Source organism: Vulpes lagopus, chromosome 23, assembly GCF_018345385.1.
Source record: "Vulpes lagopus strain Blue_001 chromosome 23, ASM1834538v1, whole genome shotgun sequence".
NCBI lineage: Eukaryota > Metazoa > Chordata > Mammalia > Carnivora > Canidae > Vulpes > Vulpes lagopus.
The window spans coordinates 1,664,274-1,679,145 of record NC_054846.1 but is presented as its reverse complement, the minus strand read 5'-3'; the positions used below and the strand labels follow the sequence as shown (position 1 = coordinate 1,679,145).

General features: G+C 36.3%; 1 protein-coding gene across 3 annotated transcripts in view; it reads right to left on the bottom strand.

The window, feature by feature from the left end:
* Positions 1–14,872, bottom strand: part of SPOCK3 (SPARC (osteonectin), cwcv and kazal like domains proteoglycan 3) — a 410,315-nt gene that overhangs the window by 128,432 nt on the left and 267,011 nt on the right. For all 3 annotated transcript variants that reach the window (XM_041737862.1, XM_041737861.1, XM_041737863.1), the window contains exon 6: positions 1,450–1,564. In XM_041737862.1, the coding sequence (XP_041593796.1) occupies positions 1,450–1,564 (115 nt within the window). The remainder of the gene's footprint in view (positions 1–1,449; positions 1,565–14,872) is intronic.

Below are 14,872 nucleotides of genomic sequence, written 5' to 3'. Positions count from 1 at the left end.
GGCTGGCCTAAGGGACCAAGGTGAGGCTTCAGGAAGGGCCTCTTGGGAGGCAGCTCAGACCTTTCCTTCCACCACCGCCCTGGGTGCACACTGCCTCCCCAGCTTACCATGAATTTGCAAATCAATTGACTTTTGAGTATTCAAATTGGCTTAGCTGTCTTCTTAAGGGTGATATGATAACACAGGTTTTTATTTTTAAATTCTCCTAAATATTACCTAAGGAGTAAAGACCAATATAAGTGGCATGATTAAAGATCAAAAGTTTTATGATCACTATATTGTACACACGAAACTAATATTACGCTGGATGTTAACTAACCGGATTTTAAAGAAAAACTTTTAAGACAACCCTTTTCTATGACAAAATATTAATCATGGTACTATAACATGGAATATCAAGTATGCCACGCTTAAGAAAATACGTAGTTTATATCAGACTTCATAGTAACTAAGATTTTTTTTCTAACTGAAAATCAGTATCTGTGCTTTTCATAAAAGAAGGCAACACTCAATTCTCTGCATTAAGGACACACAATAATGACTATTAAGTTATGAGATTCACATGGTAATAAAATACATGATAGATGTTGACGATAATGCCCTATAAAATGGATCTTTGACCAAAGGAACATCTGTTCCCTACATTTCCTTCCTTACCTAAAGAACTGAAACAAACAGCCATGGAGATATTTTTAAAGGCATCAATGGTACCTCAAGCATGTTAAGTAACACCGTGTAAACTACAATAAATAATATACATAAGGTCAAATCATACAACAGCACATGGGAAGTTAAATGTATTTCATTATTCTATTATTAGACAAAAAAAAAAAAACATAAAAAGAAAGATTTAAGGACTCTAGGCCTAACCAAAAGAAACTTTAATTTATGAAATCATTCCAGTGTGAAATACACACACACACACACACACAGAATATGTGGGGTAGACATTTTCATTTTAAAACGTTTGCACTAAAAAAATAAATAAATTAATTAATTAATTAAATAATAATAATAATAAATAAATAAATAAATAAATAAATAAATAAAACGTTTGTGCTAAGTGACTAGTTTCACATCCGATCAAACTACTTTATCACTTACTACTTTACCACTGATTTTTTCCCAAAAGAACAAAAAGGAATGTCAACACATTTTAGACACAGTAATTCATAGAAGGTATTGCTTTAGGTTTCTTGTATACGGGGAACATGTAGAAAAGAAGCATCCGGCTGTCACTGTCAAGATAAATAGAAATCTGTAGAAAACTATTACTTGCTATAAAGCTTGAGATTAAAAACAAAAGAAAACACAAACGAAAACCCTTCATGTACACCGTGATTACTGTTGGATAGGAACCTTCATTTTGTATTTGATGGCAACATCTACTGCAAAACATTTTATTGACAAGAATGAACGTAACACTGCAGATGAGTTTTCATCCCTTACCTCTCTTAACACTTCTGCTTGGACCTGTGGGCTTATCTGAAGGACACGGGCAGCGTCCTTCGCAGTTGACTGAGAGCTGTTTTCCTAAGACACATGCCTGATACTCCAGTTTGCACTGTATAGAAAGAGAAAAAAATATATATATTTAGAGACATTTAGTTATATCAATAGAAAGTCGAGAAAGTGACAACAGCGCGCTGGTGATTCTAGTACACGTGGTGCGGAAGAGACAGGTGAGTACCAGTATGGAATGCAGCGCGTTGTGCCTGATTTCACGTCTAGGAGCACCAACTAATTCTGAAGTGGGGCACTTGGACTTCGTTTCTTAGACGTTCTTAGCTTTGATTTTCTCATATGAATAACTGGAATAATAACTGAATCTACAGAGTGTTAAGAATCAAACGGGTGTTTTTTATCCCTAAAGCAGCAGCTACCCCGGCCGGGGCTCTAAGATGCTATAAAGTCTCAATGAAACCAGCCAGCCACCATTATGATGGCACATGAAGTTCTGTTTTGTTTTCTTCAGTTTAGCTGAATTTCGTTTTGATTTTCTTTGTAAATAGTACCTTTCGTAGCATTTTAATACTGAGTATCCTTAACTCATGGTTAATTATTTCATAACTGCACTGTTGGACATGATTTAAAAGTTGTAAACCTACTCCATCTTTTAAGAGGCAACAATTACCCTCCTAGTCTACAGGAAATAGATCTTGCTAATTCTGAAGTAATGTGATTTCTTTAGTGCCTATGTCCATAAATTTACTCAGTGCAAATTATTTTAAAATTAAGTAGGGCAGACTTTCTGGCTCCAATCGACAAATGCACCAATGACTAATTTAATTCAGCTTCAGCTGACACTAAGAAGGACTGAATACATCCAATGACTAATCAGATTACTCATATCTGTACATTTTTTTCTTTGTCAAATAACTTTCTAATGGACAAGCAAAATTCATAACTAGCCTTTCAACAAATGAGTTAAAATTATTACACGTGGAATGTATTTGTAGTGACTTAGTGGGTCGTTTTGGAGGAACAAAATCTTTCAAAGAAATCATTATTTTTTTATTATTTGATGTTTCAGTAAATGAAGGAAATGATTTTGGTTTGTAAAATCATAGTGAATTTTAAATGTGATTAAAATGCCCAATGGTTGATCAAAAGTACAAATAGATAAGAAATTACTAGCATTTTAATGACAGCCAGAGAAGTCATACAAAACTGAGACTTCAAATGCAATACTTCTTTACTGTAACTTCTTTTAACTTAATATTCCAGAACCCCCCCAGAAAAATATTCCAGAACCCCATATCTCATCATATGAAAATTCTGACTCATGACATAATTTAAGAAAAATTCAAAAACATTTATAAATGGTTTGTGAGCAAAGCCAAAAGTCAATATTAATTATTGCTAATATTGAATTTTAAAATTTGAAAATATGTTAGCTCCCTTCAAACGTCTGTTATGCCATACTCATTTACATTCTAAATGTGATTTATTTTAAGTGTTCTTTTTATTCAAAGAAAATGAAAGCTCAAAAAAATGGAATAAACAACAAAAATACATCAGTTGCTAGTTAAAAAAAAAGTTCTACCTTTTAGATAGCTTTCTTTGATGGAACAAAAATTTTCAAAGCTGTCTCAATTTGCATATGATGAAATTATAGCTTTGAAAAAGAATTATTTAATAAATAAGACAATTTCCTTTTCATCATGATTCTACCAAACACTATTTTCTGTGTAAATTTCTGTGAAGACCAACAGAATCAGAAGGATAGCAAATCCACTCCATGTTTATAGTTATAAGAATCTAGCTTCCTATAATCAGAAAACCATTTAGTTTTATTTATTTATGGATTGATTTTGAAGAAAAAACATCATTGTGAAGAATTTTACTCAATTTTAGGACATTAAAAGTACTATTTAAAAATATTTTTTTTAGCTACATCCCCTGATTGGATTTTTAATTAATGACATTCAATTTACTTAATTATCACAAAGCTGAAATATTTATAAAGGTATAAGTGAACTAAAATATCACATAAAGGGCACCCTCATTAGTTTATAATTACCAAAAAAATGGAAATTTTGTAAAGAAAGACATGATTAATGCATTCCTGATTATCTAAGACCTTGGTATTGAGAATACTTAAGTTAGGAGTTATTGTGAATAGCAAGCCCCCAAATGATTTTTCATTGGTCAAAGTTGACACTTGTCCGAGAAAGTAAGTTAAAGTCATTTGTTTAATCACAAGATCAAAGAAGAAAATATGATCTCATTATAGGGGAGATCTGATCTGCTCCTAGAAAAGACTCCAACCATCAGGGTAATAAACCCTGGGACAGGCTGTGACTAGATTTTTAAAAGATGCAATCACCACGGCCTTATTGTAGGGCTTACATTAGAGGTTCTCGGGGTGATTTTGCCCCTGGGGGAATCTGGAAACATTTTTGTTTGTCACAATTGTGAGGGAGGGATTGCTGCTGGCATTTGACCTCAAATGTCAATAGTGTCCTGGTTTAGGTTCTGGCCTGCCAGTGAAGACAATGAATAACTAAGTAAATCTCAAGATCTGTCCATATTTCCTTAGGAATTTTTTCCTTGGTCATTCATTAGAGTAATGCATATAAGATAAAAACAATGGTAGGTATAAACGACTTGCCATAACCACTTAAATTATCCAGGAAAAAAAAAATCCTGAAAAAAACAAATCAGCAAACATAACAAAATACAGTTTATAAATGAAACTTTCACGGAGGTCTTCCTGTGGGTCAAACATCGTGTTAAGCAAAATTGATGCATTGTATTTTGATCAATGAGGTAAGATAGGTATATGATTTAAAAATGTCTTTCAAGTGAAATTTAGAAAACAAGCAACTGATCAAAAATGCATGGCTAAAAACGGGATTGGAGTTCTACTGTACGGTGCCTCTCACTTAAAACAAGTATATAATTAGCAGTAGCTAAAGAGAGCAACAATGTTCAGCCTCTTATTGTAGTGATAAAAATGTTGATTCAATTGAAAAGAATAAATTGGGAATTTGGAATGTTATAAATCACTTTATTTTAGTCTTTGTTTTAATCTACTTTGGATTGACTAATCTATTACATTATATATCTTTAATACCTTAGACAACCAATATGGTAGACACGATCTGAGAGCTCATGAATAGAATTCCTCGTAGCTCCCATAGTACATGTTCTCCACTTGAGCTTTTCTGATCGCTACTCTGATGTTTCCCAGGCAAAGACAACCAGAGGAGGAAAAAAAGACTTGATTTAGACTTGAATCCATTCATTCATTGGGATTTGCCAATTATAATCACCTTATTATTGTAGCATAAATAGTAAGCAAGGAGCGGAGCATAGCAAAAACCTTCGGCAACCCTATGAACTGAAGTGGACACTACACAATTATTTTCCCTTTTGTGACTCTACTTTTCATTAAGAAATAACATCCCATTTATTTTGGGGCAACTGTCTCCTTTTCTCACCAGAGACTCTCTTTTGGAAAACTAATTTTCATACACAGATGTCATAGCGTACCACCCTTACCACAGGGCCGAAGTCCTGTGACATGAGACAGGTTAGAGGCAACTTCTTATATTTAATTCAGAGCTGAGGAGAGAGAGGTAGATCCTTTACTGGGACAACACTAGAGATGTGAGTACAGATCCTATTAAGCAAAATCAAAATGAGAAAAGGACCAACAAAGTCCTAAGAATGTTAAAGTCCTGAATTTAAGCAATCTTTAAGGCTAAATGGTAAGCAAGTAAATTTCCCCTTATTCTTTACACTTCAAACTGTTCTTTTTTTCTTCAAACTGTTTCTATCAGACATCTAGAAATTGGATATTATAAAGCCTAGATGAATTTAACCTGACATAAGATGACATGAGCACAGTAAGGACTCTTTAACCCAGGTTAACAAATTTATAATCCCTATCATGTAGTCATGAACCAGTTAAAATACTGTACTGGTTGGCAACTAGGCCATCCAACTAAGCAGAACAGTCAGGAAAACATAAGGCAACAAACATATATTTAAATCTTATTTTACTGAACACATTCTCTTAGATGTAGTATATTCTTTGAATCAATATATCCCTTATTTTCTAAATAGGAATTATTATTACATATATCTTATTTTTCTCCCCAAATTAAATGCACCTCAAAATATCAAAAAGACATCAATAAGAAAAAAGAAATCAATATCAATATCAAAAAGAAATTTCTCATTTGACACAGACCTTACAGTATCTTGTAGTGCACCATGAGGACATGCCAAGGAGAAAGCAACTGGACACATGGATTATGGACTCAGAACTAAGGCAATACTGTGTTTGCGGTGGTTTCTCTTTGAAGAGTATCGGAGTCTGTGCATGGGATGGTTATACTACATTCTGCACTAAACTCAATTCAATCCAATATAGTCCAAGAATGTCCAGCTTGCATACTTCCTCACCGCAGCTGAGACTGAATATCTGCATATAAAGACATCTGACTCCTGAGGATATAACTTATCTAGTTGAGTTCTAAGATCATGTGCTGTCAAGGGTCTCTGACTCTGTGATCTGTGTGCACAATGCAGTGTTCATCTGTGCATTTTCCTCCTTGTTACGCTGTTGCTGTAAGAGGTGTCCTCCGACTGCAAAATCTGGTAATATATATAAAGACTTTAAGAATCAGGGGATCCCTGGGTGGCTCAGTGGTTTAGCACCTGTCTTCGGCCCAGTGCGTGGTCCTGGAGTCCTGGGGTGGAGTCCCATGTCGGGCTCCCCGCATGGAGCCTGCTTCTCCCTCTGCCTGTGTCTCTGCCTCTCTCTCTCTCTGTGTATGTCTCTCATGAATAAATATTTTTTTTTTTAGAAATAAAAACTTTAAGAATCAAAAATATAGGGGTGCCTGAGTGGCTCAATCCATTGAAGTCTGCTCAGGTCATGACCCCCAGGGTCCTGAGATGGAGCCCCATATCGGGCTCCCTGGTCATCAGGGAGCATCCTTCTCCTTCTCCCTCTGCCCCTCTCCCTGCTTGTCCTCTCTTTCTCTCTCTGTCAAATAAATAAAATATAAAATAAAATAATAAAATAAAATAAAATAAAATAAAATTAGATTAAATTAAATAAATAAAATAAAATAAAATAAATAAAATAAATAAAATAAAATAAATATATATATGGTGTGCTTACTTTACAATTATCTCCTTTTTACAGGTTTTACTCAATTTTGTCATCAAACCAAAATTCTTGTTTAAATTACTCCAGACAAATGTTGCTTTCAATTATCAGTAATAGTTTCAATCACATTGTTTGGTGATTGATATAATATATACATAACATTAATGAAGTCATTTTAACTATTGAGTTTTATTTTCATCATTTGTGTTAGTATAAAATATGGGCTTTGACAGATAACAGCTCAGACTTTTCCAGAGGGTGCAGAGTGGTTAAAGATAATTAAGAAATGGATGAGAATAGAAAGTCATTATACCAAGTACTCTAAAAAATTAGGGTGATATGTGAGAAAAAATTACTTTTACAGATATAAATGGAATTGAATTTTTTTTTTAAAGAATGGCAATAAGGGGCACCTGGGTGGCTCAGTAGGTGAGTAGCTGACTCTTGGTTTCAGCTCAGGTCATGATCGCGTGGGTCACGGGAGTAAACCCCGCGTGGGACTCTTCCCTCATGGGGAGTCTACTTGAAGACTCTCTCCCTCTGCTCCTCCCATTGACACATGCATGCTTGTGCTCTCTCACTCTCAAATGAATAAATAAATCTTTAAAAAAATAATAAAAAGAATAGCAATAAGTAACAAGGGTTGTATTTTAAAAGAACATGCAAGGAGATGAAAGATTCAGGACAGAAAGTTAAATTTAGCTGACAAGTGAAGAGACGGAAGAAAGACCTCACTGTTGTCAATGACTTTAACAATCCTATAAACATATAAATACTAAAGGGTGGTAGCTTGGACATACAGTTCAATGTCTGTGGGCTTTACACACTTAAGTTTTTATTATTAAGTTTAAGTATTAAAAACTTAACTATTAAAAAAAAAACTTAACTATTTCAATGAACATAAAGCTTGAGGAAATTTCCTGTTTAACATGTTTAAGAAATACCAAGAACCTATTTAAAATTATGGACTGTTCTTATTGCCAAGATATATGCTTCACGGTCAGTAGCCCCTACACAGTTTTATTATGCACTGGTAGCAGCGATATACTTTGCAACGTGCTGGAAGGGAAAGACAGGGAAAAGCTGATGCACTTGGTTTTGACCCAAAGACACAATCACGCAGAACTTAGTTTTTCCAGGGTGTAAAGCCCCCTTATGAGTAACTTGGGAAGACGCGACTTCCAGAGCGTCGTCTGTGGACTCACTACAGGAATCCATGTGCATCTAAGCCTACAGCTCAGTGCACACCTTTGGAGAAGAAGAATCACACAATGTTGACTATGGGAAAGAGGCTGGACCCGCGAACGGGGGTGCTTGAGATATTATGAGGAATGAGTTTATAAAGGAAAGGAAAGGTGAAGAAAACAAGGAAGAACAACAAGGATAGGGTGAGACAGATATAGCTGAAGCCAACTAGTTAACCTGCCAGAAGTCAATAATTTATTGAATATTCTAAGTAAACAGTAAACAGAAGTCAATAATTTATTGAATATTATAAATAAACAGTAATATTCAATAATTTATTGAATATTATAAGCATCCTTCTAGGATACACATGCATACAAACACATCTACAACTAATTCCAAGTGTCTCTCTCTCTATATATCTTAATATATATATTCATATATATTAATACTTAGTTTTTAAAAATTAATAAAAAACACACACACACACAACTCAGCATGAGTTCATACTGAGACCTCTAGTTCCAATCCACCATCTCAGGATTCTTTCCATCCTCCCATTTTCCATGTTTGTTTAAGTACTTTCTCCAAGAACAAGAAACAGATTTACTTACACGATCACTCTATTTTCTCAACTGCCCCAGAGAACCAATCTCACAGCTTGTGGGCCATCTCTTCAGCACAGAAATTCCAGGAACATTCCCCACTAAATACCCCCCACACCTCCACGCTATATCATAAAGTTCAACCCTTCAGTATTGACTACTGAGCAGTGGATCCACTGATGTTGGGCTGGGCAGGGGAGGAAAGGAACCCAACTTTTTTTTTCTTTCTTTCTTTCTTTCTTTCTTTCTTTCTTTCTTTCTTTCTTTCTTTCTTTCTTTCTTTCCCTGTAGCTCCACTAATTACAGAGAGAAGAGCGCTGGAATCTCACAAGGGGTGAGTGAGATTTGGGAAGGTCTTACTGCAGAAATTGCTTTACAGATTTTTTTAAAAGATTGTATTTATTTATTTGAGAGACAGAGTGAGCAGGGGATTGGACAGAAGGAGAGGGAGAAGCAGACTCCTCGCTGAGCAGGGCTTGATCCCAGGACCCTGAGAGCACAATTAAGCCATGCTTAATCCAATGAGCCATCCAGGCACCCCCCTTTATAGATCTTGAAGCCATTTTATATATACATACAGGATTAGATTTATTCTATTAGATTTTCCAGGTGAATTACCATAATAATCATTTTTTAGTAATACTCTTCACCTTCTACGACTTTTATTGGAGAATCTAGTTTTTCTGGAACTGTAGAACTACTGTTTGTTTGTTTGTTTGTTTGTAGTATTGGAGGACGAGTCCATTTAGATCTCCTGTGTTTCTGTACTTTTTAAATTTTTTTTAAAGATTTATTTTTGTTTATTTATGATAGACATAGAGAGAGAGAGAGAGAGAGGCAGAGGGAGAAGCAGGCTCCATGCAGGGAGGCCGACGTGGGACTCGATCCCAGGACCCCGGGTCACGCCCTGGGCCAAAGCAGTGCTCAACCACTAAGCCTTAAGTTTAACTGCTGTATTTTCCCTTTGCCTAGACATTTCCTTCTCCATTCTGCCTCCCCTGTGAGTCCTTCAGCAAGAGAAAGGGGCACCGGCTCCTGAACCGCCCCACAAAGCACCTGCCGGTACCTCCTGACGTCTTGCCCACCTCCATTCTGTCATTCAGCAACACGGCTGGATGCCAACAGTTGGTAGCTTCAGAAAATAGGGCAGATTGAGCCGACTGCTAGCAAGCATGATTCCAAAACCAAGGAGTAGAATCAATTACTCTAATTCAATTGGAAAATCAAATGTCTTCCAGGCGGTTGGAAGGTCACATTTGATGTCCTGTCCATCTGTGTCTCCAGAAGAACGTAGCTCTTATCGGCAGTAAGTGAGCAATGATACCACCATGCTCCTAGAAGGCGTCCAGGCCACCCCTGACTCACTGATCAGGCTTGGGGTTTTGTTGTTGTTGTTTTTGGATACTTGTCCTAGATTCTTCCTTGTAGGCCAACTGGGGTCTGTGGAATCACCAACATACCCTGCTATTTCTGGGTTCAGTCCTCAAGCCAAGTAGAAGGACTAAGAAAGAAAATTGAGACAAAGCCACCTAGATTGCCAAGGTAAATTGATGGTTTATGGGATTTGTTCAGGTGGTTGGGCCAGGACCCCAGAGTGGGGAAGGAAGAACATTGTTGAGGTCGATATTATATGCAGATTGGCCTCATTCTTCTACTTGGAGCTTCCTAGCTATTAGCCTTAATTATTATTATTATTTTATTTATTTATTTTGTATTAGCCTTAATTGAATGTTGCATAAGATACACTGAGTGGATTTGGTCTCAGCATCTGTTGATCATATTCATTGGAATGGTTGACGGGGTGGTGCACTTATAGGAAAATTCTCTGGAAGCCAAAAAGATGTGGATATGAGAAATATAAAGGGGTATTTCCCTTACCTTTATGTGTGCACTTAAATACACTAATAATATGAATAAGTATATATAAAACACTAACTGCTCAACATTTTATATCCGTACATATAGAATATTCTGAGAATAAGATAAATTCAGGATTGAAAAGCCAAATAATTAGAATTTATTTTTACACAGATTTTTTCCTAGAAAATATGTTAAGATTATAAAAATTCAGTGATTATTTCTACTTGTTCATATTCAACTGATTAAGAAATTATATTTCACCTTCATTTGGTGATCAAATTTAACCACAAATGTAATATTTACACAAGAAGAATATATTAGTTAGTTTCTCCTGAGCGAATTTTTTTTTTTTTTTTTTGGTTAACAAGACAATTATATTGGAATTTCACCCTCGATTGATCTCCAGGGAAATAACTGATGTCCATAGCATGCTAAACACTTAACACTAATAAATGACTCCAAACTTTCTCATTCCTGTCAGCTGAGTTTTATGTTTACCATCACTTCACTTTTTTTGCTCCAAAAGTCTGTTCCAATAAGTTAATATCATAATTATATAGTTTAATTAAATATGACTTAATGCTTCAATATCAATGCAAATTACAGGGTCAGGTTTCCATGAACACAATGTTGAATGTCTCCGATTCAGTGAAGATGAATAATCTTTACAAAGTCCATATCTAAATAAACATACACAAAAAAACTTCTAAAAGGCCAGTAACTGGGTTTTGTTAAAATGAAGTAACAGTCTACCTATTAGGGTGTCTTTTAGATTCTTGCTTCATTTTAAGTGAAAATCTAGGAATTCACTTATTTTCCAACAACGGAAGACAACAGTTTGCCTTGTGTGCCTCAATATACGCTGAGGGGGTGGGAACAGGGAGTGTTGGAAGCCAAGTCGATGTGAGAACCAGAGCCTTTCTGACAGATCGCCCCACAAATGCAGACCCGTGTTTCATAGACCATGATCCCTTATCAGGCACCTGCAGGTTGTGCAGAAGTTTGCATCAGGTGAGCTGTTGAGTTCCTTCCAAATCTGAGATTTTATGATAAAGTCCCGTCACATGATCTCCTTTAATGTGCAGGGGTTTACTGCGAGCTTGTCCCCGTCAGTGACCAGCTAACAGCTGGAGCTGTGGTCCTGGTCAAGTCGGCAAGCCTGAGCCAAACGCACGATCCACAGGGAAGCTGCACTGGAACGGTTCAAACGGGAACCGTGCACATGGATTTCGGAATGTGGATCTTCCAACATAAAATCTTCTCCGCTCAAAGCATTCAGAGGCAGTGACACAAGGTAATGAAATACTAAGTTCTAATAGATAGAACACATCAGCATGGTGAGGTTCCGGAAATGCTGGATCTTTTGAAATGTACACGGAGCTACTAGAATTAGCAACTATTATTATGAGAAAGTAAGAGAATGCCTCAAATATGGAAAAGTAAAGAAAAATAAGACATGGCAGTAAAATGAGAAACCAGAATGTGATGTTCGCAGGTTGCAACAAAAAAGGTAAATGCTTCTCCATGAATGCTACTGTTCTAGTTTGTAAAAAAAATAAAAAATAAAAATAAAAAAGGAACTTGAAAGCAGCAGTGTGAAGAGATCCAGTAGTGGTTCTCAACTACGCCTACATATAAAAATCGCTTGAGGAGCTTTTAAAATTCAGATTCACGGATCTCACCCCAAACCAACCTAAGTAGCATGTCTGTAACCAGAGTTGGGAGCTTTAGTATAAAATGGTTAACTTTCTGCTTGCTTTCCCTCAACACACACACACACACACACACACACACACACACACTGTTACTTACAATGTTAATTCCTAAGGAATCCACCATTTTTTAAAAGATTTTATTTATTTATTCACAAGAGACCCACAGAGAGAGAGAGAGAGAGAGAGAGAGACAGAGAGACAGAGAGACAGAGAGACAGAGGGAGAAGCAGGCTCCATGCGGGGAGCCTGACGTGGGACTTGATCCCGGGACCCCGGGGTCACGCCCTGAGCCGAAGGCAGACGCTCAACCCCTGAGCCACCAGGTGCCCAGAATTCACCATTACTAAGTTCAATTGCCAAGGAGTATGTGACTAAATATGAAAAAAAAAAGTCAAAAATCACCCAGTGTGTTGTCCCCAGGGAGTTGGTATTACCACCGATGCCATGTTGAATTCTAAAACATGATTATTATTTATTGACTTCGGCCCAGCAAATTATCATCCATTTTAGACAATTATTGCCGTGGTCCTATGGATGCTATATTGGAGGACAGCTCCTAGGCCTTACTGAAGCAATAAACTCAAAATAGACTTCGCCTCAAGTAAAGAAACAAAGACCTTTATCTTTTGTGTCAATTTCAGGAACGATTACCTCTCCAATAACCTTGAACAGACCTATATTTTGATTTTTCTGGCACTGCTGAATTCAAAAGAATTCAGGAAATATTTGTTCTTTTAAAAAGAAAGGTGAGCTAGGCTTCTAGAAAAAGTGTCAATCATTTTTTTTTAAACAGGAAGAAAATCAGATGTTACAAAAACAGTTCTTACAGAAATTACAAAAGTCCCAATATTTTTTCAAGTGAATCAATTTTTTTTCATAAATTTTCATCTATTCCTTTGTGGGGTTTTTTTGTGTATACATTTTTAAAATGCTCTACTGAGCATTTCTAGACAAGCTGACAATTTCAGAGCTTAAACTCCAATAAAATAATTATTCCAAGTCGGTCAAAACTGAGTAATGAGAAATACTTTCCAAAATTATATCTTAGGGCATTTGACGAAAGTCTCCCTTTGGCTACCTTGTGATAACCTCTTTCTCAGCCCAACCCTCAACTCCTGCACCTATTATACTTTGTGATGACCTCATCTCCAGTTAAGTTGTACAGTGGAAGCGTGATTTATAATTTCCTCTCCATAAATTGAGCTGAAGCTAATGAGGGAATGCAGTTGGTCTAAAAAAGAACCTGAAGGAAGATTATTTGCAATAGTAAAACAAACAACAGACAAATGGATATGCAAGGGAGCCAAAATACAGAAAGATGGTACAGAGACCAGGAGCGCAGGCCTGGGCTTCCATCCTGGAAGGGGCGAGGGGTCCCACACCCCGGGCTGGTAGCACCTGGCTTCTGACCAGTGTTTAACATATTGAGAATACTCAGCTGAGGGATCAGAAACCTCAAGCAAGGAGCTTTATGAATCATACTAAACCTAGAACTTGGAGTTCACCATTACTGTGAACTCAAATGCCCCTGAGTTTGCCCAAAGCTGTTTAAATCTCCAGCTGTCAGAATGTGCTGAGCCTATTGACAAAGATGAGTGAGCCAAAAGCCAAAATAAATATCTTGTGACTCCTGCACCAATCTTCTGTTTTCATCCCCTGGTAATTGGATGCTGGAGAAATAATAAAATTACCATCTCAATAAGGCATTTGCCTCTGTGGTCTTTGTTCTCAATCTAGTACTGGTAATACTCTGTCTTACAGAAAAGAAAAAAGAAAAGAAAGAGAAAAGAAAAGAAAGAGAAAAGAAAAGAAAGAAAAGAAAAGAAAGAAAGAAAAGAAAGAAAAGAAAGAAAAGAAAAAAGAAAAAAGAAAGAAAAGAAAAGAAGGAAAAGAAAAGAAAAGAGAAAAGAAAAGAAAGAGAAAAGAAAGAAAAAAGAAAAGAAAAGAAAAGAAAAAAGAGAAGAGAAGAAAAGAAAAGAAAAAAAAGCTAAGGGCCTTATTTTGAATTTTAAAGCCAATAAACTTCTAAAAAATATTATTAAGGATTGTTTAATAGAAGTTCTTTTTTGTTTGTTTGTTTGTTTGTTTAATAGAAGTTCTTACTGGGCTAAGATCTCCACTTAGTTTGCATTGTTTTACACAGCTCAGCATTAGTATTGGTGGTCCAAAGTGGAAAAATCACCAAGTTAAATTAGAATCAATTAGAATCAATCATTAGAAATGAGGGTGGTGATTTGGGTTTTACTAAAAGCTTATATTCTTTGAGCCGTGTTCTTTTCACATCATTTTGTCAACAAGGCATGTATCGGAAGTGATACATATGCAAATAAATATTAAAATAATAATGCAATGGTTTATCATCCAATGGATTACTCAGAATGGTCAAAATTCAATGGATTATTTAGAATGGTTTTATTAACAATATTTATAAAACCATACGATTTGTAAGCTGGGGAGTCTTTGAAGATGCTTAGTACAATGGAGAACAATGGAATTGTTCCATCGGATTGTTCCATGGAAATATATGTGAATTAATCTACCCGTGACAGGCATGTTTAATCTGAGGTGGGAATATGGTTGTATTTCTCCACAATCATCAAGCAAGACCTCCTGTATGGTCCCAAAAGGAAGAAATCACTTGTGATTGTAACTTCATGCTCTGTGAAACTAAATTACACAGAACTTGTTTTTTTTTAAGATTTTATTTATTTATTCATGATAGACCTAGAGAGAGAGAGAGAGAGAGAGAGAGAGAGAGAGAGGCAGAGACACAGGAGGAGGGAGAAGCAGGCTCCATGCAGGGAGCCCGACGTGGGACTTGATCCCAGGTCTCCAGGATCACGCCCTGGGCCAAAGGCAGGTGAAAAACCGCCGAGCCA